The following is a 26,703-nucleotide window of genomic DNA, read 5'->3' on the forward strand; positions in this document are numbered from 1 at the left end:
GTTTTTTTTTTTTTTAAATGTGGTAGTATCATTTCAGGCTCTTCCTTAGTGCCATTCCCTTCTCCAGGGGATCTTCCCCACTGAGGGATCCAACCTGGGTCTCCTGTATTGAAGGTGGATTCTTTACCATCTGAACCACCAGGGAAGCCCATTCCAAAAATAGTTCCCATCTACCTGCTGATACCTGAAATCCTTGTAACAGGAAAGCCCCTGATGCCAGGCAAAGAGATTAAAGTCTTCATTATGCAAATCTCCAGTGGAGCAGCTCCATCTGAAACTCATTCACATGAAAATGTCCTCAACCAGCTTTTCAGCAGATGGGGTGACTGATAACCCACGGAGATGGCAGAGGCGTCTGCCACCCTTGACTTGAGGACAGGCACGGGAAAGGGAAGGTGAGGAAGCCCTCACACAGCTCTGGCACCACTGTGCCCGCAGGAACCGCCTGTGGTTTCCCGAGGTGGCTCAGGGTTAGAGTACATCTGTGAGTCCATGGTGTCTTGATCTTCTGGGTCTTAGGGTGGAGCCATGCGGTCAGCGTGCAGATCAAGTGCTGGGTCCTCAGCTCGGTGAGTTCCTGTTTGTTGTCAGCGCTGGTTGTTCATCACACCCCAAACCTGGGGACCCGGGCGTGAGAGTGAGGCGACCTGGCATCTCTCCACCCCTTCCCTGTGGGAGGCTGAGTAAGCAGCCCCTGCGGAAGGGGAGCGCCTCTGGGGTCAGGTTTGGGTCTATGAGCGGGAACCCGAGCCCCTTGTGGCTGAAGCTTTAAGTTACATCTTACCTGGTCCTTTCCCTGGTGTGTGTGTTGTCTTAGCACAAGTGACGCCTGGTCTCAGGTGTGCTGTGGGGATTTAGGAAAGCACTTGGGCCAGCTCCGGAAGGAGGCATCAAGGGGGAGAACTGGGTCTTCTTCAGGAGAGCTCCTCCCGGATTCTCAAGCCAGTGTGGGGCCCAGCAGTGGGCTGACAGGTCACGGTCAAGGTCAGCAGGGGTGGGTGTGAGGACAGCCAAGCCTGTGAGCTCACAGGCAGGGGGCGCTCCTCTCGAGAACACCCCTAAGTATCTGGGGGACCTTGGAGACGGGCTCCGATCTGGAACTCAGAACGGGGAGGACTTGATCGTCTAGACCTGAGGACTGAGCGTTCCCGGCTGGGACAGGCAGGCGTCCAGCACGTCTGCGATGCTTGTGGGAGGCCTGCCTTCCTCCAGGGGGTGTGGGAGAAGGGGCCCACACCGAGCAAGCCTAGCTCTCAGAGGCGCCGTTTCCTCCCGTCACTGTGTTCTTTTCCTTTACAAGGAAGAGGTCTTGGCAAACTGATGAACTGATCATTCCCACCGGTGTAATTTTAGCAGCTCCGGTGGAGCCAGAGGGAAGATAATCAAACAGCGCGTCCTTTTGAGTAGTTCTTTACTCCAGGCCCTTGGTAAGTGTTTCCCTGACTATCTAATCTGTCTCCTTCCTCTAATTTTATTTTCCTCTGTGGAGCTCCCCTGGTCAATTATTTATTTGTTTCTCGGCTGTTTTCTCCTCTAGACCATAAGTTCTGTGAGGACAGGGGTTTTTTTTGTTTGTTTGTTTTTGGTCTGTTTTGTTCACTGATTTTATTCACTGTTTTATTTACTGAATGCCTAGAACAGTGTCTGGCACATCTTGAGTTCTCCACGCATACTTGCCAAATGAATGAACTAATCAAACTGTCCTATTTTCTGCAAGCAGATGTTCAGCATTTGCTAATTTCGGAAACAGCCACATTTAACTTCTTGGAAGACCAGCTCAGGTGCCATTCTCAGTGCTATAGGAGAGCTGAAGTAGCCAAATGCAAAATGTGAGTTATTTCACTAGCTTTGGAATACTCCACACTAGGTTATGACTTCCAGAATGGCTTCTGTCATCTTTATGCCCAGTTTTCAGATGCCCAGTTCATTTTAAATACTTATAGAATGGTGTAGCATAAAGTGTCCTAAGAGATAGATGGAGTTTCAGAGCCAAGACATGGTCCATGTCCCTAAGAGCTCACAGTCTAGTGGGAGAGTTAGATTTATTGCCAAATGATGTGGTTCATGCAATAAGAGTACTGTTAAGGAAGCAGGTGGATTTCAGATGGGTGGTCAGCAAAGCCCATGGAACAAATGATGCCCAAATAGGGTTCTGAGAAATTGATAGGCTATCACATGACCAACAAGATGGGGAGAAGGTCCATGCCAATTCACAAGAGATGTGGAAGAGTGGCTTGGTGTCACTGGACCATTCTGTGCTTGTCAGGAGAGGCAGGGACAGCACAACTGAAGTGAACATGGGTTGTACCTCTAGCTGTGGGTCCTGGTCACTCTCAATGTCTCAGACACGTCCTGCTGGTGGCTGGGCACCGCCACCCGGGCAGTTCAGAGTCATTGCAAGCACTGGGTGAACAGACTTACTCCACTTGGCCAGGGTCTGTTTTATCCCTTCACGTTAACTTTCTGAGAAGAAATCAGATGACTGATTTTGTGTGTGTGTGTGTGTGTGTGTGTGTGTGTGTTGCCAGATATCAAAAGACAGAAGTAGAACAGTTTCACACCAAAGAATTTCATGAGGTAGACTCAGAATGAAGTTTGAATTCATATGCTCTAGGGTCCCTGAAAGACACTGGTTGTGTGTGGCTGCTAGAATGACGACCATGTTCTTTTTTCACAAAGAGGAGGGAAATGGACAGTAGGAATTCCTCCTTTTGCCTATGAAAGCAAAACTTGCAAGTAATGGGAAAAAGCATGAAGGAGAGGAGCAGAGGGCAGAGTTTATATCATTTCTATGGGGGCATATGGTCTTTTGGGGCTGCTGTGACTTTTTTAGCCTTAGTGGAGACTGAGAGCTCCTGATTGCTTAATTAGAGGCTACCTTTGTCATCTTTTAGAAGTAAAGCTTAGAACAAGTACAGTGATCCCTCAGTGTCTGCAGGAGATTGGTTCCAGGACCCCCTTCAAGTACCAAAACCCAGGGATTGCTCTAGTTGTTTATATAAAGAGGTATTATTTTTCGTTGCTCACTCAATAATGTCCAACTTTTTGTGACCCCATGGAGTGCAGCACGCCAGGCCTCCCAGTCCTTCACTGTCTCCCAGAGTTTTAGCTCAGACTCATGTCCATTGAGTCAATGATGCCATCCAACCACCTCATCCTCTGTCGTCCCCTTCTCCTTCCACCTTCAATCTTTCCCAGCATTGGGGTTTTTCCAGTCAGTCGGCAATTTGCATCAGGTGGCCAAATTATTCGAGCTTCAGCTTCAGCATCAGTCCTTCCAATGAATATTCAGTGTTGTAGTATTTGCATATAACCTACAAACATCCTCCCATATACTTTAAATCATCTCTAGATTATTTATAATACTTAGCACAATGCAAATGATATGTAAATAGTTGTAAATACAATGGAAATGCTATGTAAATTGTTGCCAGTGCACAGCAAATTCAAGTTTCATTTGGAACTTTCTGAAATTGTTTTTCATTTTTTGGAGTATTTTTGATTCGTGGTTGGTTGAATCATTGGACACAGAACCCGCAGATATGGAGGGCTGACTGCACTGTACAAGGATGCAAAGCCAGAGGCTTAGACTCAGGTTTGGCTACTCTTCATGGTCCAGTGGTGCTGCCATAAGTTGCATCATCAAGTCTCAATTTCTTGTGCACTCAGAAAAAAGGGAATATAGCTAGAGCTCACAGAATCCTTCCTAAAATACTATAAAGGTGTTATTATAACTCCAGATTTTAGAACAGTGAAATGTAAAAGAAATCTCTACTCATCACTGTAATGGTTTAGATACAGGTTAAGACACCCATACTGCTAGTGAAGGTCTGTAGATAACAATCTATACTTTTATATAAATCTTTATATTCGGGAGAGACTTGACTACAGTACAGAGGTGTCAAACTCATGGTGAGCTTTTTTCTTTTCTTTTTTTTTATGGCATGCAATTTTATAGAGAAATCTTCCTCAGGAAGCAGGTTTTCCATTTATATGATGAAGCATGAAACTCAACATGTATTATAGAGAAAAGAGGGGTATATTTAATGTATATAAATTTATTTGCCTTGGCAATTAGTTATTTACAATTGATGATTGATACCAACAATTGAGGTAAAGATATACATGAGGTATAAATATATTATTTAAAGGCAGTATATTTTATTTCCATTGGCAAGATAACAATGCATAAAATACTGTGGTATTTGACAACAAGCTTGATGCATCTTTCTCCTCTTTTTTTGTTTTTTTTTAAGATGCACTGTGTTGTAGGCAGCAGGGGTGTACCTAGTATGTGCATAAAAAATAAAAAGGTAATTTGAAGAAAAAGGGAGTCAGAAATCAAATCACGTTGTTTTTATTCTAAGTGTCCTCTAGATCTCGGCTTCTCAGGCTGTGGTCTTTGCCCTGAAGCTGGTTCAGAATCCAGAATCTCAGGCCTGCCTGAGACTACCTGAATCAGAGGCTCATTGGAACAAGATCTCCAGGTGATCCGTGTGCTGCTAAGGCTGGAAAAGCCCTGCTCTCGGTGACCCGACACCGGTCATCCTTTGTGCCCGTCACACCTCCTGAAAACACGCGAGCCCATCTCTGGAGTGGGACCAGCATTAAGCTAAATTAAAATTCACTAACAATCCTGTCTGTAATCTGGCATGTGTGGTTAAATTTAGGATGTGGATTTGTTTTGCTCGCAGAGCAGTGCGCAAATGGAAAACTACAGGTTTGCCGCCACCTTCTTCGGTAGGCAAGGGAACAAAACAAATTCCTCGATTACAATTCAGACAGTATGATTTTACTCGTACCATCCAGAACTCATTTATAGCATTTTTATTCCTCTCAATAAAAGAATTGCACATCGCTGATAAAAGAAAACATTACATAAACATACAATATAAAAAGAAAACACTGTTTTTTTCCCCTCCAACACCAATTGCTAAATTATGATACCAATCTCTCCCTGAAATCAAACACAATAAATTATCTTCCTCTCTAGAGTTGCTGAATTACAATTAAAAAAACCCAACTTAAAATCCATCAGCAATTGGTTAAGGATAGTCAATTTGCTTAGTCCATACAATAATAAATAAGGTTCAGTCAAATGCATAGCTAGCTTGACTGACTAATGAAGAAACATGGACTTAACAAACCTGTTTATATTTTCTAAAGCTAATTGAAGAACACAGTTTTGGTCTTAATGTTAGTTTAAAACCCTGTCTTTCATATTGCGGAACTTTAACGAGTAATATCTTAAGAGCATCATACGTAGCAATATTAGAACTCCCTGAAGCTGTAAGGGTCCAGGACTCTTCAGTGACCAGCATCTCCCTTTATCTGGTGTCCAGAGTTAAATTCAGTGCAAGACGTTGGTAAGAAAATGTCAATTAACTGTGACCGTTAAATAGGCCACTGGTCAAACAGAATGACATTTAAGAACATTATGCAATGTATCTATGAAACCTCAACAAAACACAGAGGCTCCCTTTGGCTGTGAATATGCCAAGGCTATTATATTCAGCTCTAATCAGCAGGGAAATACAGGTTCTGTTTCAGTCACTGGCGCTGACTCCAGTGGTCCATGGGTGTCTGGCATTTCACTGAAACTGTATCTGCCGGCCCCATGGCAACTGGTAAGATAGTCTTAAATCTGGTAACGACTGCTCACCCACTTCTCTGCTTTAAAGAGGGCTATTATTTTCCTTGCTTTATCCAACACCCCACTTTCAGGTTTTGAATGATACAAACTGACAAGACGTGAGAACCATTTAATGTGTTTTCCTTTGGTTGGCTAATCTTTGGTAAAACATCAGGGCGGACAACTTGTTTTCACACTTTGGTGTTAGCAGCAGATTCTGCTCAGCTTACAGGGCAGTGGGGACACAGGGCCCAGAGAGACTCGGAAAGAACCATGTGGGGAAGGGACTCACCTGGTCAGATGCATTCCTTTTCAAAATACGCAATTATATATAAAGTTGATATTTTACATATATACAGTAAAGATAGAGATATACACACATATGTACATATGCTATACATACATTTATTTACAGTTAATGATAATGCTTCTTAGAAGCCTTTAAATAGCAAAATTAGCAAATGCACAAGGAATAATCCATTTAATCTTAAGTAACATAGATAAATGTTCTGATTTTTAAAAATATTATATTAGTAGGGATGTAGCCGTCTCCAGGAAGGCTAGGAAAAGTTCTCAGAAATTCTTGCATCTTTGACATTCCGACTTCTCAGTGCTTCTGCTTTTGAGCATTAACTTTGTCAATCGGTTTTCTCTCTCTCTTGCTTTCTCACTCTCACACTCTCTCCCACAATTGTTTGCTTCTGCTTCCTCTTCCCTGAGTTTGATGTCACACTTGGGAAAACTCAGATTTTAGTTTCTGGACCCTCAGCAATGAGGGGCTGAAAAGAGTTTCTAATCCTGGCAACTTCCGCCGCACACAGGTGTCCAAAGCCTTTATTGTACCATTCTGGGGAGTGACCTCTGTGGGGACAAAAACGGGGAGGGAAGTGGGAAAGCCTCTTCCACATCACAACAGTTTGTCACGGTCGACACGGCTGCGCCTGTGCCCTGCCTGTCAGTGCGCCTGCCTTCCCCGAGGGGCTGCTGCTCCGAGGATCTGAGAACCTCATTCTGTCAATGGGGGCCCGTGAAAATGCCTTCCTGGCCAAGGATTCAGTCTGTCTTTGCAGGATTCACTGGGTGCTTTCAAATGATAGCGTCCTCTCAGGGACGAGTCTGACTTAACAAGAATTTATGGAGAAAACCCAGTTTATATCCACCCAGACCAAGAACTCAGTTTAGCATCATGAATGCGTTGAAAAAGGTTGGATTTCAATTAGTTCCTTCTCATAGGAGGGCAACTGGAGGGAGCAGAAAAGAGACAGGCTGGAAAGAAACATAAGAGGACTCGTATTTACTGAGCATCCACTATGTGCCAGGCTCCAGTGCTGGCGTTTGCCCCGTGAGAGAGGCACAGGAGTACAAGTGGGACAAAATGGAAAATAAAGACGGGCATGGGACCCTCTCCTGAAAGTCAGAATTTTAGCAAGGCTAAAGGCTGGAAAGAGAAGTGAGGGGAATGATTCATAATCATCGAGACAACGTGTTAATGGTCAGGAGGAGAAAAGGACAGAGCAGTAAGGGATCAGATGGGAAAGAGGGCCCTGTGCCTGCCACCTCCAGGAGCCCACACTCACCTCAGGTCCACCCTGCAGATGTGGGTCAGCCGCGACTTGCCTGAACCACACGGCTCTATCAAGTACTGAGAGTCCATCACCACAGCCCGCACGCCGCCCATGAGCTGGGCTTCCTCGTGTTCCACGGACAGGGACACTAGGGCACACATTCCTTTGGGCAAGTCAGTCTTCCAGGTTCTGCAGCAAAACAAACCCACATGTGGGAACTATGGCCGAGAGAGAAAGGAAACCCAAGCACAGTGCTGAGGCTTACACTGACATTTTCTTGCTCAAATTCCAAGCCCAGTTACTTGGATTCAGTTAATGGTTCTCACAAGTGTGTGTAAAGTTTACACAGTGCGGTGCAAAGCAGGGTTCTCATCCCTCCGAACCAGAGGTCAGAAACGACTTTGCAGTTTTTAAGAGATTCTTTCCAAATCCCAACTGAGGCTGGAGAGACTCCTGCACATTCCTGAAGGGCTCACTGGTCCCACTATTTGGGAATCGGGACTTGCTCATTCAGTTCTTTCACCAAACATCTACTGGATGTGCCAAGCCCTATGAGAAGCCACTGAAGACACAAAGATCTAATCAGGAGGAGAAACAGACCTCCAGAGAGAACTCTAAAACACTCTGACAAGCACAGTGATAGACTGTGCAAGGAGAGTTCTGAGATCATGCACACGGGAAGGCTTCCTGGAGGAGGTGATGCTCCACTCAAGTCTGAAAGGATACATGAGCTGATGATGCTCAGTTAGAAGAAAACTAGACACATGTGGACTGCTAACTGCCTTCAAATCCTTGAGAGGCTCCTGAGTGGGAGAAGAAATAAATACAGTTGATTTGACTCCAGAAAGCAGAGATAACGAAGGCATGTTTCAATCCAGTGCAGAGAAGAACTGTCTCACAATGTGCACTCTTCAAAAATGGAATGGACTGAATAAGGAGTAGTGAGCTCACTGTTACTGGAGCTATTCAAACATAGAAGGGGGTACCATTTGGGAAAAGGTTGTAGATGGAAGTCAGGAACCATGAGAGCATCTCTGTAGCAACCATTTCTACCACAGGATATAGGTTTGATTATTATAATTTCAGTTATTATGTCACAAATCCTATCCCCTTGCTTGATAGTTATCTCATCTATAACTTCATCCTCTTCTACCACACAAGAAACATATTACCAGGAAACTTGGGAATAAACAAGCCCAACACAAATTTCTTAGCAACTTCTGCATGGGTATGACCATTCTCTTTTCATGCATGATGCTGTGACTAAGAACAAAGACTGAAAGTTGCATAGATTTGTGGGGATAAAATGGAAAAAAGGCTTCAGTGACTATCACTGGAACCTCCTGAGGAACTAGAGAAAGGGATGACATAGACATGAACATGGTAATCCTGAAAGGAGACCACCCATGGCACTTTCTACCTCTCGTATCATAACCACAAGGAATTCCTGCTGCAAGCAACATGTCTGGTTTATTATTCATCTTCTTGGGTGCTGAGTTCTCCTCCCTCAGCCTCATGGTCCACCCACCTTCTCCTTTAAGTCTTGCATCAAATATCAACACAGTGAGACTCTACTCTGACCACTATATTTGAAATTCTACCCCTTTCTATCCCTCTATCTTACATATCACCCTAAGATAAGTAACCCCTTCATGGATCACAGCTTTGTGAGAGCTAGGTGATAAGGAAGGTTGTGCACCAAAGAACTGATGTTTTTGAACTAGGGTGCTGGAAAAGACTCTTCAGAGTCCCTTGGACTATAAGGAGATCAAATCAGTCAATCCTAAAGGAACTCAACCCTGAATATTCATTGGAAGAATTGATGCTGAAACTGAAGCTCCAACACTGTGGCCATCTAATGTCAACAGCAACTCAACAGAAAAGACCCTGATGCTGAGAAAGATTGAGGGTGGGAGGAAAGGGGGTGGCAGAGGATGAGATGATTAGATAGCACCACCGACTCAATGGACATGAATCTGAGCAAACTCCACGAGACAGTGAAGGACAGGAGAGCCTAGTAAGCTGCAGTCCATGGGGTTACAGAGTTGGAAATGACTTAGCGACTGGACAACAACAGAAAAGATAAGAAATCCTAGTCCTCTTGCTTATTCTTTATTGATTCTTCCTAATAAAATAGAAATCTCAAGATAGCAGGACTGTGGTCTGTTCACAGTAGTATCTTGAGTATCCACAGTGCCTGGCACAAAGCTGGGATGGAATGAGACTCTAGAAATGGCAGGTGGGTGGCACTGCAGGAGGAGTGGAAGAAAGGCTGTTCCATTAATGGACTCTGGCCCTCAGCCTCCTCTAAGGGGAGTGGAGAGTGGGCCATGGCGGGGCTCCAACCCACCAGTTCCCAGGGCTGCCATCCTGGAACTATTTGACTTCTTGCTTGCAGCAGTGAAGGTGTAAAATTTAAGTTCCAATGAGATGAGTAATGTCCCAATAACTGTGTTAATAAGCCATGCTTACAGTTGCCCACATTCTCCACTAGGATCCCATCGTGGCTAAGATGAACACGTATACTTGGGGGGAAAAAAAAATGATGCTTGAAATTCAAAGGCACAAATAGCCCATGTGAAAAGTAATCTTTAGTTTGCTATCAAGACTAGTTTAATAAAGAAACTATTTTAAATATAGATTTGGGGATTTCACTAGTGATTTTTTTAAATACCGCTAATATATGAGAAAAGATGGTATTCACCATCAGTTATCAATAAAAAAAAGAATTTACTTAATTATATATTTTTTTGGGTTTGTCAGTATCCTCCATCCCCATTCTTTCTGATTCAGTACAGACTCACCAGCCAACACACACAGCTCCACTGTTCCATTGCCTATTGTTAGTTGAGCATCCCACTCTAAACCCTGAGAACAGGGGTCTGGAACTCAACTCACAAATCTATTAGAAGCAATATTTCAGTGGATGAGCTCAGAGTCTCAAGCCTTGTCAGGCCCTGAAATCTTTCTGGACATTCTAATGTCTCAGCATAGTTGGACCTTCAGGGCTGGGCCAAGGTTTCCATGCATGGGGATGACTTATGAACACGTGAGGGCTTCCCTGGTGGCTCAGAGAGTAAAGAATTCGCCTGCAATCCAGGAGCCCTGGATTAGATCCCTAGGTCTGGAAGATCCCCTGGAGGAGATCAAGGCAACGCACTCCAGTATTCTTGCCCGGAGAATTCCAGGGACAGAGGAGCCTGGAGGGCTACAGTCCATGGGGTTGCAAAGAATTCACACGACTGAGCGACTGAGCACACTCTGAACGTGTGAAGTTATACAGATGAATTCTGAAGTTGCACACGCTCCAGATGGAGAGCCACACCACCGAAGACTTTCGGAGAAAGTCTCCCAGGCAGAGAAAAACAAAATCAAGAGAAAAGTCAGTGAGATTCAATTTGCATAATTTGGCAGAAAGTACAGCTGGACAAACAGCAGCTCTTCTTGGGACTCTGTTCTGAGGAAATGAACGATATTTATGGCCTAATAAACCGTGTGCTCCACAATGAAAGGAGCCATAAGAGAGCGTGGCAGAACTGTAAATTGGGTGAAAGAAGCAGGAGGTCGGGCATGAATAAGGCAGTCAGTTTTCACCGAGGGAAATGAACTCAGGGCCGGCCCTAGTGTTCCCAGCGGAGGCTGAACTTAGGTGGGAGAACGCAGCGAAATGCTTCCATCTGCAGCTCTCATCCTGCTTTTGGAGCAGAGGGTCAGGCTCACCTGAGAACCACGAAGTCCCGGGAGGGGTGGGGCGCCATGCTGTTCAGCACGTACTGATAGACTTCCGTCTGTTTGTCCAGCGTTTCCACCACCTTCCACTGCACGAAGTCCTCGTCCCACAGGTGGCGCTCCCTCAGCACGCGGTTCAGAACCACCGAGGGGGGCGCCTCCACCTCCGCGGAAGCCTTCCACAGCCTCAGCGGGGGCCCGTCTCCCACCTGGGGAAAGACACCCGCAGCGGCTGAGACGTTGCTGGTGCCAGCAGAACCTACCAAGCTTCACTGCGTGTTCAAAGAGCCTCATCGACTATGGAGCTTTAAAGTGATTCTGTAACCTCAGGTGTTTCGTTCACCCTTAAGCTTAAGAGAAGAAGAGTGGTAATAAAAACGATAACCAGCAGCACACAGTGCTCCCTGTGGGCTAAGCATTGTTCTGATTTTTAGTTTTTTATTTCCCATTTTTAAAATTAATTTTTATTGGAGTATAGTTGCTTTCTAGTGTTGCCTTAGTGTTTGCAAAGTGAATCACCTATATACATGTATCTCCTCTCTCTGGATTTCCTTCCTACTTAGGTCACCACAGAGCACTGAGTTCCCTGTGCTACAGGGTTATCTCATTAGTTATCTATTTTATCCGTAGTATCCATAGTGCATATATGTTCTCTGGTGGTGGTCCTGTTATTATGTCTGTTATGCAAATGAGAACACGGAGGCACAGACAGGTGTGTGACTCGCCCAGCGTCACACAGCTCGGGGGCAGAGCCAGGCCTGGGTCCAGAAGGGTGGCTCCACAGTCTGCCACCTGATGACACAGTCAGGCTCTGGTGCAGAGCTTTGCCCAGTTCCCGTGTGTCACACACCCTGGAGACAGAGGGGCCACTTTCGGAGGCGGTCCGCTGCGGCTCCTCAGGAGTAACTTCCCAAGACCCGAGTTACCTTTCTGAAGGCCAGCTCTGTGTTGTCTGTGCTGGGACACGTGACCCATCCTCTGAACTTCTCCTTGGCTTCCTTCTGGAGGCCCTGCACGAGGTGTTCCAGGTACGTGTGGAAAGTGGCCCCGGTGTCCTCCAGCTGGGCCCCCAGCTCTTCCAGAGTTGGCGGGTGGATCTCAGCCTCCACATACGAATTATGAGACTGGGCCACCATCTCGAGCGGGACCTGAACCAACGGGTACACAGAACAGCAACACAGAAATGCTGAGACTAATAGAGAGAGTGAAGGAGCGTCACTGAAAACCACGGTACTGTTGACAGGCCGGGTGCCACGGGGCAAGAGATGTTTGTCTGAGATCAGTGACAGCGGTCGGGAGAAAGGGCTTCTGAAAGTCAGGAAACCCAGATATGTTTGAGGCTATATTTATTATTCAGAACATTGCCACGACTTCCCATTCATCCTTTCCATTTTTCTTTGATTTTACTTGTCATATATTTTTATTCAGTTTGGCAAAACTTGGACTCAGGAAACTTAAAAAGTGCACAGACTTAAGGGGAACATCAAACATGACTCAGAAAATAGCTTTACCTTTTTAGCACACTTTTCCTTTTGCAAATGCCAGTTTTGCCACAAAAAGGATGCCAGAAGTCTAGTTCACTTACTCCTTTAGCATGTCTGTGTCTGTATTCATAAGCTGTCACTGATTCAAAGTTAACAGCAATTGTTCAGTATCCCACACACATCCATTGAATCTAATCAAGTCCTGAGGTCACATCAAATATACTATAGTTGGCTGGCCTAGGACCTGGCATGGGAACTTGATGCAACCGTTTTTATAAACATTATCATCATGGTAAACCCAAGTGTCTTTAACTGTCAAAGCCTCAACTTTGGGGTTGTCTCCTCATATTTCTGGGAGGCACTATTCAGTGTACCATTGTCAAAAAAAAAAAAAAAAAACAAACCAGAAATAAGCCATAAATTCAGTAACCATTCCAAGTGTCTTATCGAGTTCCAAGAGCTATAAGGAAGGCGGTTGGAGCCTTTCACTCACCTCAAAAAGTCTGTCACATTCCATGATCATGTGGGCCAGGCCCTGAGCCGCGGCCAGATTCTCACTGAGGTCCTTTTGATCTGGCTTCCCGGCCGCATATTTTTTCTGGATGACTCTGTAATTGAAGGGGACAATCCTCAGCGGATCCCAAACCCGAGAGCATTTCACAGGACCCAGTTCACCCCTCTGCTATCTCCTCATGCCCGGATGCCATCTAGATTCCAGACTTTCTCATTTCCAAATAAAAACAGTGACCACACATCTTAGATATCCCGACACAGGTTAAGAGCCTGACAAATGAAAAACCTTGGAAAAACACAAGGGCAGGAATAACTGTTGGGGGAGAAATTAATCCATTTTTCCCCAAGTTTGAAACTACTTCACCGCAAGCTGCTGTGCTTGGGCCTGAAATCCAGTCTTTTCAAATTGAAGATTTTGTAAAATACCACCTTGTGTACTTTTTCCTTCCTTCTCACTCACAAACACACAAAACAGAACAGGATTCCAGGTTTTCCGGATCACAGAGGACACTCTTCAATGCTACCTGGGTAATTCTCTGACCCTGAGCCGCAAGAATCAGGTTCCTCCAAACATTTTCTGATTATAAATGAAGTGCTAACAGATCCCCAGGTTGAAGTGCAATGCATGTAGTTTTTTTTTAAGTAGCCCTGGGGAATACCTGGTTTAGGATTAGCATTCCTGTTGAGAAAAACCCACCTGGGGGAGCTTTCTTTCTTCAGTAAATTCAGGTGGAAGAGGGAGGGGGCCAGACACACGGCCAAGTTCATGGCCGTCATCTGATTCTCTTCCACCGCATGGACCACGTCGTTGAGGAAGCACAGCAGCGTCTGCAACACCTCTCGGCTCTCATCAGCAAGCAGCAGGATGGCCGCCTGCACTGCCTGCAGCCGCTGCTCCTTGGGGACATCTGTGAAAAAGTGGGTGCCAGGCCGTCAGAGGGCCAGCAGCAGAAGGAGCCGGCGGGGGAGGGGGAGAGTGTGCTACCTTCCTGCAAACATGCTCGGGGTCCTCGTCATCATCAACGGTGACCGTGAGGACAGCTGGGGGCACAAAGAAGTCATTGCTTTGGACCCAGCATCGGAACCCCCAGTCTCACTCCAGAACTCACGGTCTTAATGACAAGGCTGGACTCTCAAGGAGCACCCTGTGCTGGCTTTTCATATGCACCTGTCTGCCACCTCAGCTGTTTCAAACCTCTTGCCCATTTCCCTCCCTCCCCAGCTTGTGAAGTATCTCTCAGGATGCACAGGGCTTGTGGGAAGGGGAACCAGGTCCCCCCCTCCTCTCAAGCTGTTCTCCTTCTGGGTGGTCCCTGTGGTGAGGACGGTGGTGGTGGTAGTGGTGGGGGAGGGGGGCCCTGGTCATGCAGGCTTGAAAGAGAATTGGCTTGAACAGTAGGAGGTAACTAAGAGGGAAAATCCTAGAAAAATGGGTGCTCCGTGCTGCATTTTGCTGCCCCCTGGCTGTGTCTGTTAGTGATCTTTTAGGACTGCTGCTGCTGCTAAGTCGCTTCAGTCGTGTCCAACTCTGTGCAACCCCATAGACGGCAGACCACCAGGCTACCCCGGCCCTGGGATTCTCCAGGCAAGAACACTGGAGTGGGTTGCCATTTCCTTCTCCAATGCATGAAAGTGAAAAGTGAAAGTGAAGTCGCTCAGTCGTGTCCGACTCTTAGCAACCCCATGGATTGCAGCCTACCAGGCTCCTCCGTCCATGGGATTTTCCAGGCAAGAGTACTGGAGTGGGTTGCCATTGCCTTCTCCACTTTTAGGACGGACTCACTGCCTTATTCCCCTCACTGTGAAAGATACTATCAGGAACTCACTTGAGTTAAGCAGTGTGAAGTGTTAATAGCTTAGTCATGCCCTACTCTTCCTGACCCCATGGACTGTAGCCCACCAGGCTCCTCTGTCCTTGGATTTCCCAGGCAAGAATACTGGGAATGGGTTGCCATATCCTCCTCCAAGGGATCTTCCCCACCCAGGGATTGAACCCATGTCTCCTGCATTGTAGGCAGATTCTTTACTGTCTGAGCCACCTGGCAGGAGTGGCCTCTTCCCCACAGTCATTGGAAAACTCTTGACTCCAGAGTCTATCCCTGGAATGTTGTTATTTCTAGTCTGGCTACTAGAAGTCACCGCAGGTCACTCAGAGCCTCAATCAATGTGCTGGCTACCTGACCCTCCATTCCTGTCCCGTTCGGTAGCTCCTGTTCACCACTTCCGGATTCATGGATCAAATAAGCAGTTCTGATGGACACTGGCCCTGCAGCACAAGCTTGGCTGCCTGGGAAATACTTGCTCTCTCTTTCGTCTCTAAGAAAGGCCATGTTCTGTTCAGGTTTGGGCTGTATTGTGCTCAGGGAGGTTGGGCCCTTCCCTCCAACCCACACTGGCCTAAACCAAAAATGGTAACCCCGTTCTTCTCTCCAGTGATTGATTTAGGTATACATTTAGAAAAATGTATACTTTCTGGCCTGTGGGACCGAGATAACTGCTAGGTAGGTGCTTCTGTAAATTTATCTCCCTGACAGAAACAGACACATGCCTGAGGAGATCCCGTCTGCTGGCCTCTTGCCTTTGGATGTGATTTTGGGAAGACATGATAACGCTAAGTTGTGGTAAGTCCTATTGTGACCTTAAGGGGATAATCAAGAGAGGCGCACTTCAGCCATGGTGTCCCTGAATTAACCAACTCTGGAATTATTCAACTCCAGATTTTCTGTATTGTGCGATTATATAATGTCTTTATTGTTTAAACAACTGTTTGTTGGATTTTTGGGCCTGTGTTTATAGCTGAGAGCATCATAACTGGTCATCTTCCTCAACAACACCCAAAGGTTCTCCAGTGATTAATGAATCAAATATAAGCCCTCTGCTCTAATGTTCAGTGCCCTTCCTGGGTACGGGCCTCAGTCTAATTTTTGGAGTCATTTGATGCTTCACTGGACAGCTACCCTTCTGCAAGCCAGATGGAAATCCTATAATCGCCTGACACATGTGCTGTTTGCTTCACTCAGCATGTGTTCCTTGTGTATCTCAACCTTTAGTTGTCACCTCTCCATCAAGTCCTTATTCCTCATCTCAACCCCCTTGGGTGCTCTTTGTAACTTATCATGGAATGTCTCCAGTCTTGCTGTATTGCAGTTATCTATGTACGTCTTGTCTCCCTAAGTTGTAAGATGCTTAAGAGCAGAGTTAAGTCTTACTCATCCATGTGCTCTGCAGTGCTCAGCACAGTGCCCTGAACATAAGCTGAAGTCAGTAAATGTTTGCTCAGCGAAAATAAACCCTGCTTTGATCTTTTTTTTTTTTTTTGCTTGTGAGTCTCACAAAGAGCTGAAAGCATTTATCTCTTGGAAATAATCTGGCTTTAACCTTATACTAATGTCAACCATAACCCAAGAACTGATTTCATGTAAAGGCCCATATATGCTACTTCCAAACCACAAGGGAGGTTTTCCTGAAAAAACACAGCTCAACCTCTTATGAAAACCTCTTATGGCAGAAACATGAATTCCCTGTATTTAGGCTTCAGCAACGTGTATCACTAACTTGACCTATTCATTTTGACAAGATAATATTTATTTAGTGGGTCACTACTTTATCCTGTTTTAACAAGTGGTACTTGTTATAATCCTTTTTGTTTGCAATATTGCAAACTCCTAAAATACATTTAGTACAGAATTCTTAATAAGCAGGAATCTTCTTCGAGTTGGATCAGTTTCATGACAAGGTCCATTTCATGCATATGTTGCTAAAAACTCAAAAATCCACAGGCTGTGTTTTTTTCCTGAAGAAATGAGACTTGGGTCATTAAATACTTATAGCTGACCCTTGAACAACATGGTTTGACCTGCACAGGTTCACTTAACAGGCGAGTGCTTTTTCCTGATAAATACACAGTCAGCTCTTCCTATACTTGGGTCTTGAATTTGCAGATTCAATGAACTGTGAATCCTGTACTGTGTTTATGACCTGAAGTTGTCTGAATCCTTGGATGCCCAATTGAGGATACAGAAGGAAAACTGATGGTGGGACCTTAGTATCCTTGGGGAGTCCTGAAAGGAAGCCCATGCGAATGCTGTATAAACATAACAGTGCCGCTAGGAAAAAGCCACGTGTTCATTTCTCCTCCTGCCCTTAGCAACTACCTTTAGCAGGGTACGCCTTTAAATCAGTAATTGCTATTTTCAATTATTAATTATAGGGGCTTCACTGAGCATTATCAACTTCACATCACTTAAAAAGTTCTAAGTGAAAATATAAATTAGTTGAATTAAGCTTAAGCCTTGATTTGCTTTGCTTACTTATCACCAGTTAAAATGCATGGTATTAAAATACAGTTTGCCCTTGATTTCTAGTCATTTTAACACATCTGGATTTCACATATACCAAGGAAATGGTTTCTTTTGAAAAACACCTGTATGTAAAATAAGTTCTATTGTGTCCCTTTTTACTTTAAGTTTATTAAAATTACATTGAAAGTTAGTTTTTTTTTTTTTTTTAATATATCTTACACAAACCCCTATTGAGAGAAGGAAGATTTTTATGTCAAAAGGTATTTTCAAATGCATAAAATACAGCCTGGAGATTTTCATATCAAAGTGTGAACAAAGTTTACTCCTGTAACTTTTATATACTTCATGCATTGCTTGTAGGGTTTCCCTGGTGGCTCAGTGGTAAAGAGCCTGCCTGCAATGCAGGGGCCACAGGAGACGTGGGTTCGATCCTTGGGTGGGAGATTCCCTGGAGAAGGGCATGGCAACCAACTCCAGTATTTTTGTTTGGAGAATCCCATGGACAGAGGTGCCTGGTGGGCTATAATCCAAAGGGTTGCAAAGAGTCAGATACAACTGAGGCAACTTAGCACGCACGCATGTATTACCTGTAGGATTAAAATTCAATCTATGCACCTTTTTTTTTTTTTTTTTTAGGTGAATGGATGCACTTAAGAGCAGGCTGGGCACTGTACCACTTACACTGGTAGATGTGGAGGAAGGTCTCACTGAGCTTGTTGGTGAAAAGAGGCTCGGGAAGGTCCCGGAAGAACTGCTTCACCATGTCTGCTACGTCGTAAGCGGACTGGTCCTCATAGCTGACATTCTCAGGGAAGTTCTCATTCATTTGACGTAAGGCATGTATTCGAGATTTCACACCTGATTTTCGAAAAAGACCCACCTGAAACAAGCCACAAGGATGTGTCAGTGAGGCTGCCTTTGGCCCCAGATATTTTCTTCCTACGGCAAGCACCTGGAGGGTGATGGGAAGGCAGTGGGACCAGGACTCGGTGAGCTGGAATTGTGGCCAAACTAGTAAATTCTAAATTACTAATTTAGCTACTCTGGGCAGTAGCGGAACACTGACTTCCTCTCCCACAAAATGAAAATAATAATAGTACCCCACCTTACAGGGCTATGGAGAAAATAGATGTGATTGTGCTTTGTAACCTGTCAAGTTTTATAACACCACCGATGTTGTTATTGTATTCATTTAGTTAACAAGTAGTGATTAAATACCCATTATGTATCAGGCATACTTATAACTTCCTGGAGTCATCATGAGCAGACCAGACAAAATTCCCTGTCCTCTGGTTGTGTACACTTTAGTAGGGGTTTTGAAAAAGTTCCGTCAATGGAAGGTTTGATGGATACCAGATAAGTAACCATATCCAATGCCCCTTTGAGGGAAAGGTTTATTGGGAATGTGTTCATGAAACAAAATAATATCACAAGCATGTATTTTGATCGAAAAGTCTTACTTCTATGCTTTTCCTTCTCTAGAATCCTTGTGACATATATATGCTTCTCATATGACGTACCTACTACTCTAGCTGGTTAGCTGTTACGTGTGTAAGTCATGGCTCTGGTGAGAATGATTCCTGAGTGGCTTTTCTTCAGATGTCAAGACGTTGTCTTATGCCTTTTTCATTCTTAGCACTTAAGACTCCTCTGCTTGACAAATAAATGGAGCAGTAGGGCACCATGGGGATGATGCCCCAACAGGAACGAGCAAGGGGGAGCAGAGCCCCGTGGGGATGGAGGGTCCTGCAGTGGTTTCCAGGTTATGCTGTAGGCTCCCCTCGAGGGGACCTGCTGCCACCCCAAAAGAACTGAGCTTCTCTGGGAGCCCAGGCTTACAGTGCATTAGTATGTCTGTTATTTTTAAATGCCTGCAGGGCACTGAGTTTCTCAAGACTGGTTCCTCAACCCTCCATCTGCACGCTTCTCACTGCCCAAGGGCTCCCTGGTTGGCCGGCTTCCACGCTCCCAGCCGTCAGAGAGGTGGGCAGCGGCCGGACCGGGAGTCAGCGCTGGCCGCTCTTCCCCTGCTCTGGAGTCACGCCTCCCTGGCCGCTCCGTGTGCCGGGCAGGCCTCCACCCGAGCTCCCGCGTCTGAGCAGAGCTCTCAGTCGCTGCTATAAATGGAGAGCAGCCCTCACTCTTTCGAACTGCAGTAACAGCAAGGGAAGAATTCCAAGCAGTTAGGGAATACTCGGGGTTTTGTTAGACGTCAGAGGCACGGAACGCAGGGGAAATTATACACCGCTACTTTTTGTGGCAATAAAGACAGAATCCTTAGTAATCCTTCTCTGCATTCCAAGGCTTACCACCCCAATTCCACAGAATTGGATATTCAGGCAGAGTGTCACTTAAAACATTAATCGCTTTCTTTTTGATTCTTAAGGTTTGGAACGCCTAGAAAACGCAGGAACATTGCCAAGAAGAATCTAAAGAACATTTCTATTCCTCTGGCGACTACTCCAAATTTTATTAAAAGGCAAGAGAAGAAAGCATGTACTGTCAAAAGAAAAGTTCAAGGTGTCAGATAAGTGATTATCGGAGTGAGACCCGGCCTCAAAGTGTGTTTACATCTCTAGTTCTGGAAGGAGGCCCAGGACCAGGCCTCAGGGCCGTGATGCACACGAGTTCTCAGAAGCCAAGTGCCCTGGAGGTGAATTCCTCAGCGTGACTCACAAACAGGGCTCCTCCTGTGAGTTGGGAGTATTCCATCTGAGAATTCCTGTTATTATTGTTTTTGACAGTGGAGAAATACTGATCGTGTTCTATAAAAAGAATAAAGCTGACAACTGTGTGTGTGTGAGTATGTGTGTGTGTGTGTGTGTGTGTGCATGGCAGGACCAGGTTCCTCATTGTCCTCTGTGTCTCGCCGGCGTGGATTCTGGTGCATATGAGATGCAGGTACACACACATCCCAGGAACACTTTCTTTGCACTGTTCTGTCTCCAAGTTTCTTTCTAGTTTCAGCAGATACTGTTATTTTAACGATTTGAGACGTGTCTGGAGCTCCCCAGCCGCCGGGCTTTGCACTGCTCGCTCCGACTTCAGATCTCACAGGATGTCCAGAGGGTTGTCAGGTATTTATTTGTTCTGCCTCAAATTCTGACAGTAATCTTCCTGTCCCACCCTTATCTTCCAGGGGACGTGGGAAATATCTGTGGATTCTGTGGATTTTTGTTGGAAGCACCAAAGGAATTTTTTTTTCTCCTAAGTCTAGTAAAAGTAAAGGTGGTCTGAAATCAGATTCCAGATGGAGTACTGAGGATGGCAGAAGAGAGAGATGGGAAGGGCCCCTGTCTTAAAAAATGGCACTGAGCTGATGGAAGAACTGCCCTACTATCTGCCTTTTATGTGACCGTGGGAATTTTCTATTGTTTAAGCATTTGGGGGTGGGGCTTCAGGTCCCTGCAATGGACAACTCCCGGGTGAGGTAAGTAGAAGCTTTTTCTGGGACCAGAGGGAAGAGCTTTTCTTATCCATCATTGTAGAGCAGCCAGGGCTGGGGGTTCCCAGGATTGCCAACCATCACTTCCTCTTCAAAAAGCTTTCAGAACTGTGATAACATGTGTATTTCTGACTAATTTCTTTTTGCAGGTAAAAAGTGGAGGACCAAAGAAACCACTGAAAATGTGTTCCTTCTAAGGGCACCATGGTCATTGTGGCTGATGGGAGGCAACCCCAGGCCCTTCAGCTTCATTATGAAGAAGACCCAAGATGTGTGAAATGTCTCTCATTTGCTTCTGTGTCTGTTGCTGGTGGCCTGGTGACCTGGGTAGTCACATGTGGACCCACGATTAGTTTAACGCACTGTGGTCGCCATTTTGAAATTCTTCGTGATCTCCATGCACTTTTCATTTTGCACAAGACTCCACAAATTACACAGCAGGGCCTGCTTTTACATACCAGAAAGCATGGCTCCAACATCCTCTCTTAATAGGGTAGAGTAGTGGTCAGCAATGCAAAATCCATTTCATAAGCTTCTCTCTTGCACGTCATCTCTCATTTTCAGGGTAAAAGGATGAATGATGAGTGCCCCTCTGGTCTGGTTTTACTGTTCTCTCTCTTTAGTCTTCCACCTAAACACTCAGCTTTGAAAAGCAAGGACTCAACGTGTAATTTAAAAAGACAGACCCAGGAACATCACTCATTTTATGATGTTAGGTAGGCAGCAGGTTGAGGACACTTGTACTGAGTATGAAGTGTCTTCACGGCATAATTGGGCTTTTAAAACTTACTACTCCATTAGAAGGAGAGCGCGGGCATGAGTGTTACATTAGAATTCAAGTTTCATCTAAATAATGTTAAATCTCCTACTTGGCATCCTGCTTATGCTAATGCTTTCAGCACTTAATGATGTTTATCAGGACTTGTGTTTCCTCTTCTTGAGGGATGTGCACCACTAATGAAGAAAGGTTGGTTTTATCCAGAAAGAGAAAGGTGCCTGAGAGCAGTATGTAGCGGGTTCTAATGTGGAGCCTTGTAGGTTTGGCCACTCACTGCCATGACTCTATACTCATCAGGAGCTGGGTATAACCTGGGTATCATCTACCCTTCTGTGCAGCTGATTTAGGGCAGAAATAAAAGCTCAGCCAACAGAGCCTGGTTCCTTTCACATACTGCCATGTCTGAAATGATTCATAATCAAAGGTAAACATCTGTATTTCATCTCCAGCCAACTGCTCAGGTGAAAATGGATACACTGTGTTTTATCACGAAGAAGATGTTCTGTACTTGGGGATGTAGGTGGCCCTGTTTCAGGGCTCTGTCGGGCTGTCTTCAGCTGTTTGTGATGTCCTTCTGTTTGAGAAGAATGCTTAGCCTGAGGGGAAGGGGCGGAGCAGGGAGGCAGCCTCCCTCTCTGGGGTGAGAGGCTGAGCCTTGGGACAGCCCTAGAAGGTGGTTGGAGGGGACCACGTAAAAGGAGGAGCAGAGAAGTCAGTCAAGTGTGCTTCAGAAGAAGGGTATCCTAGACCCTTTGGTCCTGCACAGTCGTGGGGCTGGGGTCTCATGATCCTGTGTAGACCTGAGTCTTTGATTCAGAGGAGGTGCCGTTGGTGAAGGAAGAACACTTATCTGGCAGGTTCTCCTTCCTTGTTCTTTGGTCCCTCTTTCTTTTCTGATTCACTGGCTTTTATTTGCTTGAGTTGGCTCTTAAATCTCTAGGAGAGTCTTCCTCCTGAGCCTGGTTTTCCTATTATGTTTCTCTACGTCCCCCTTATCGCTTACTGTTGCTGCCTGCCTTCTCTGCAGGGGCCAGAGGGGGCCCTCTGTGTGCCCCCCCCACACTCTTTGCTGATGAAGGTGGGGGGTCATTGCCAGCATGGAGTGCCTCCTAAGAGAGAGCCTGGCTAAGGCAAAAGTCCCTTTGACATCTGACAGATTCTTTCTTTTGACGGAGACAAGAGAAGGGTTGACCTGTTCATTGTGTTTATATTTACAGTCAGTATCCATGTCCACGAAATGAGCCTTTTTCTTATAAAGCTTTGCCAGCATGCTGTTTTTCAGGGTGGTGTTCATCCAGATTAAAAAAGAAAGAAAGAAAATAGTTACAGGCCTGAAACGGAGACAGGGAATAAGCATGAGCCAGGGAGCAGGGGTTGAGGGGGATTTGGTTCCACTCTCCTTCTCTCCACGTGGATGACTTTTGCTTCAAACAGGAGACTGGCGTCAATAACAGCAGCAGTGCTGGTGACACATGTTTATTTGGAGTCTACAGGGGGCAGGACTGGTTTCTGTTCTACATAAAGACTATGTGGTGAGTAGAGTGGTGATATTACAATGCGTGTGTAGCCAATCTTGTTTAGGAAAGAATTCAAAGTGACTGACAGTGATCTATAAATTAAGGATCATAGATGAGACCATCAGAGCAATAGGAAAATAAAGATAGAAAAGGAGAGCAGGAAGTAGGAATGAGGTTCACACACAAAATTCACACATGCCCTCACGTTACATATATTAACTACAGGCAGAATGTGCATTTGGCCTCAATAATTCTTGCAGCCAATGTAGAGAGGAAAACATATCCAGCTGAATGAGCCTGCTGTAACTAATACAGACAGGTCAGTTTTCCCCAAAATAACAATGCTTTCAGGTGCTGGGGCCTGAGGAAGAAAAATTCTTTGGTTCTTACAGGGAAGACACCACATGATACAACGAATAGCATCATCAACACAATCCTGACACTGAATCCATCAGTGAGTTGTTTAGGGCCACTTCTCAAAGTGTCCCTCAATGCCAGAGGTGGCATCACCCCAAAAGCACTGGGGACAAGCAATTCTAACAGGTAGTAGTGAAATGCATTTGTTAAAAACTTGGACCCTGGAGAAAGATTTTCAAGCAAATGTTGGCTCCACCATTGCCACCTGGGGGCTAACCCTGCCCTGGGTGGATACGGGATTGAATGAGGCAGTGAGCGCAGGATACTTAATATCCCTGAAACATGCTGGGCACTTAAGAAAGGTTATAGTTATTGAGTGAAGATGAACTGTGGCATTTACTTTAAGCATTCCAGAACAAACCCTGTTTTCTCTTAATAGAGCATTTGCTGATAAGCACTAGAGTCAAAGACTCGAAGAGAATCAGCCAAGAGGGAAGATGGGTCTCATATACCTTTATGAAAATTGAGAAGTTTGGAAAAATGTGTCTGAATAGCAGGCTACTGTCCACATAATACAATCCTGGGTCTATACTAATAGTCCAATAAAAGTACAGTTGAAGCTTCAAAGTCCTGTGCTGAAGGGCATGGTGGCAATGCTTTCAGAACTGCAAAAGAGATTAATTAGAATGAAAAGTGGAATCACTCAGTTGTTTCCAACTCTTTGTGACCCCATGGACTGTAGCCTGCCAGGCTCCTCTGGCCATGGGATTTTCCAGGCAAGAATACTGGAGTGGGAAGCTATTTTCTTCTCCAGGGGATCTTCCTGACCCCGGAATTGAACCTGGGTCTCCCGTACCACATTGCAGGCAGACTCTTTCCCATCTGAGCCACCAGGGAATTCCCAGGGTATGGGCAAATGTTGGAGCCTACCTCTCCAAAAATTTTTCTCAATAAAATACCCATAGACCTTCTACTTTTGATTAATGTGTGCCTTTGGTTAAAAGTTCTAAAATTAAAAAAAAAATCTAATGCTTAACTATCAGCTTCATTGGATTGCTCTATTGGGATGTTACTCACAAATCAATTAATGTTGGGGCATCTGCCAAAAATGAGTGCTATTAGTTTTAGACAAGTGATCTGTTGTTTTTCTTTCTGAGAAATAACAGGGAAACCATCCAGGCCATTTCTCAAACAAAGCAGCCATCACCAACACAACGGTAACAGCAAACATGTTTACCCTCACGGTAACATCTAAATATGAAAAAATGTAGATGTGTGTATTATCTAAGTTAAGAGTGGGAAAGGAAAAGGGAATAATGCATTGAGTTCAATCAGTGATGGCACTGATTGTAGAAGTTACTCCTGTTCTTTTCCATTGAAAACTGCTATCTGATTCATCAAGAGACCATCCTGATTCTAAGTATGATCTCAGCACTGGGGTGGAGATGACACTAATTCATGAGTTTGGGCAGCTTAGCTCATTTCTGTCCACTTAGCTTAAGGCCAAGGGTAAATCAATGAAAAGTGCAAATAACCTTAGTTTGGCACAGATTCTTCACATGGTATTAAAGAGTAAGATGAATAGAATCCATTATAGGATAGTTGCCTGAAAATACCCTCACTACTCAAGGTTGCAATTGATGAAGTGGAAACATGGCTTTTATTTTGGACAGAATGTCTAATAGAGAAACTAATGAGTATTAATTTGGAGGAGCAAAGGCCTGGCCTGGTTAATCATAGACTAGGCTGCACTCTGGGCCATTCATTGTCCACCACTGTGGTGGCCCCCACAGTCCTGGAGACAGAAAATGGTCTCCAAAAATTTTGTTCACCTTGGGTTTTTTAATCAACTCCATAAGATGATGGGACATTTAACTTAGCTGATATTTTCATGTTTTACTTGCACATTTAAAAATATATAAATAAATTAAAAAATATAAACAGTTACAGTGCTGCTTCGAAAAAATTAATAACGGGAGATATAAACACCTAATTCTAGTATAAAAACAAACAAACAGGGATAAAAGAATGCTGTGAAATCAATGGTGGCATTGAGACCGTAATTAAAAGGAAACGCAGTAGATAGCTTTACTCCCAGTTTCCGGGGAACACAAATTAGCCATCACAGGTACAAATGATCAACGTTAGCTTTCTGCAGTCACTCCAGAGTGGCCTTCAAGTTGCCAGTGAGGAAACATCTTCGCATGCCTTGACGAGGATGTCACCTGGTCAAATTAAACAGTGACCTCTAAAGACGACAGTGCCTTTTCTTTCCGAGAGGCATGTCTTGTCTGACCCTGGACAGATCTGGTCTGACTGCCGCTCTGTGCTGCCTGGCCTGTGCCTGGGACTGACGACCCTACCTGATCGAGGCAGTTGCTGCGTAGATACCTCAGCGCTTGCTGGATGCTCTGTGGCAGGGGCTGCCCAGTTCTCTGGACGTGAACGATGAGGGGAACGCCAAAGACCATCTTGTCTCGATAATCGGGAACTTTCATCCTCTTCATGAACTTTGGAACTGCCCTAGAATTCACAGAAACCAGGTCATGCACGCCTCGTGGAGCACACTGCGGGGAGAGGCTGTGAAAGCAAGAGGGAAGCCAAGCTTTTGTTGGAACATCTGACAGGCACCAGGGAATTCAACATCTCCCTTGATTATTCACATTACATTGGAAGGACTGTGTGTGCCCTGTGCCTATAACTGTTAAACAGGGTGATTCACGTTAGCAGAATGGATTTATGGCCCTGCTTTCAAATCAAGTGCTTGACATTCCAGTTTAACTGTGATGGACACACTTCTAAGTGATAAACACTTTGAAGTCCCCAATAAGACAAAACAAAACAAAATTAAAAACTACATCAGGAAGAAGAAATTTGGTTGGGGTTGGGGGAGAAAGAAGAGAAGATAAAATATTATGTTAATATCTTCCCTTACTTTTCTAGACCCAGTTGTACTTTATAAAGAAAAATTTAATATACAAGCATATGTTGATTTGACCACACAATCTATAACTTTCTTATTATATTTTATAAAAGCACTGCCGATTCTTCTTTGTGCATAATATATAACACATGACAATTAGCAGCACATCTTATGTTTTTCCAAATCCATCAAATTGTCTAAAATCGGTCCACATTCAAGTTCCAACATGTGCTTTTGTGAGTTCCTTATTCCAAAGGTTTACTGCATAGTCTTGTTTTTATTAGCCAGTGAAATAAGAGCGGAACTGTATTTGAAGAGTTCGGTGCTCTCAGAATGAAGCAATGCTCTAAGTGTGGAGCTCTGCATTGGGCCAGGAGGTACAAGAAACAGATGTTTTCTTTGCAAACTGCCAGAATTACTTTATGGCAAGTTTATTTTTAATGTCTCTGTTCACAACTG

General features: G+C 44.8%; 1 protein-coding gene and 1 long non-coding RNA gene across 8 annotated transcripts in view; one reads left to right on the top strand and one right to left on the bottom strand.

The window, feature by feature from the left end:
• Window positions 1-1,100: 1,100 nt before the first annotated feature.
• Window positions 1,101-4,719, top strand: LOC139036361 (uncharacterized). The gene is made up of 3 exons (XR_011489151.1): window positions 1,101-1,427; window positions 1,721-1,829; window positions 4,368-4,719. It is a non-coding gene; the product is annotated as an uncharacterized lncRNA (long non-coding RNA).
• Window positions 4,720-4,812: 93 nt separating this feature from the next.
• The window catches only part of STARD13 (StAR related lipid transfer domain containing 13), a 495,175-nt gene continuing 473,284 nt past the window's right edge, over window positions 4,813-26,703 (bottom strand). For 5 of the 7 annotated variants that reach the window (XM_070471789.1, XM_070471786.1, XM_070471787.1 and 2 more), the window contains 8 exons: window positions 25,685-25,901; window positions 17,906-18,104; window positions 13,621-13,831; window positions 12,904-13,018; window positions 11,853-12,074; window positions 10,918-11,135; window positions 7,210-7,386; window positions 4,813-6,493 (listed from right to left, as the gene is read on the bottom strand). In XM_070471789.1, the coding sequence (XP_070327890.1) occupies window positions 6,376-6,493; window positions 7,210-7,386; window positions 10,918-11,135; window positions 11,853-12,074; window positions 12,904-13,018; window positions 13,621-13,831; window positions 17,906-18,104; window positions 25,685-25,901 (1,477 nt within the window). In that variant the 3' untranslated portion in view covers window positions 4,813-6,375. The remainder of the gene's footprint in view (window positions 6,494-7,209; window positions 7,387-10,917; window positions 11,136-11,852; window positions 12,075-12,903; window positions 13,019-13,620; window positions 13,832-17,905; window positions 18,105-25,684; window positions 25,902-26,703) is intronic. The other 2 variants (XM_070471788.1, XM_020873559.2) reach the window with 1 other exon arrangement.

Source organism: Odocoileus virginianus, chromosome 8, assembly GCF_023699985.2.
Source record: "Odocoileus virginianus isolate 20LAN1187 ecotype Illinois chromosome 8, Ovbor_1.2, whole genome shotgun sequence".
Lineage (NCBI taxonomy): Eukaryota > Metazoa > Chordata > Mammalia > Artiodactyla > Cervidae > Odocoileus > Odocoileus virginianus.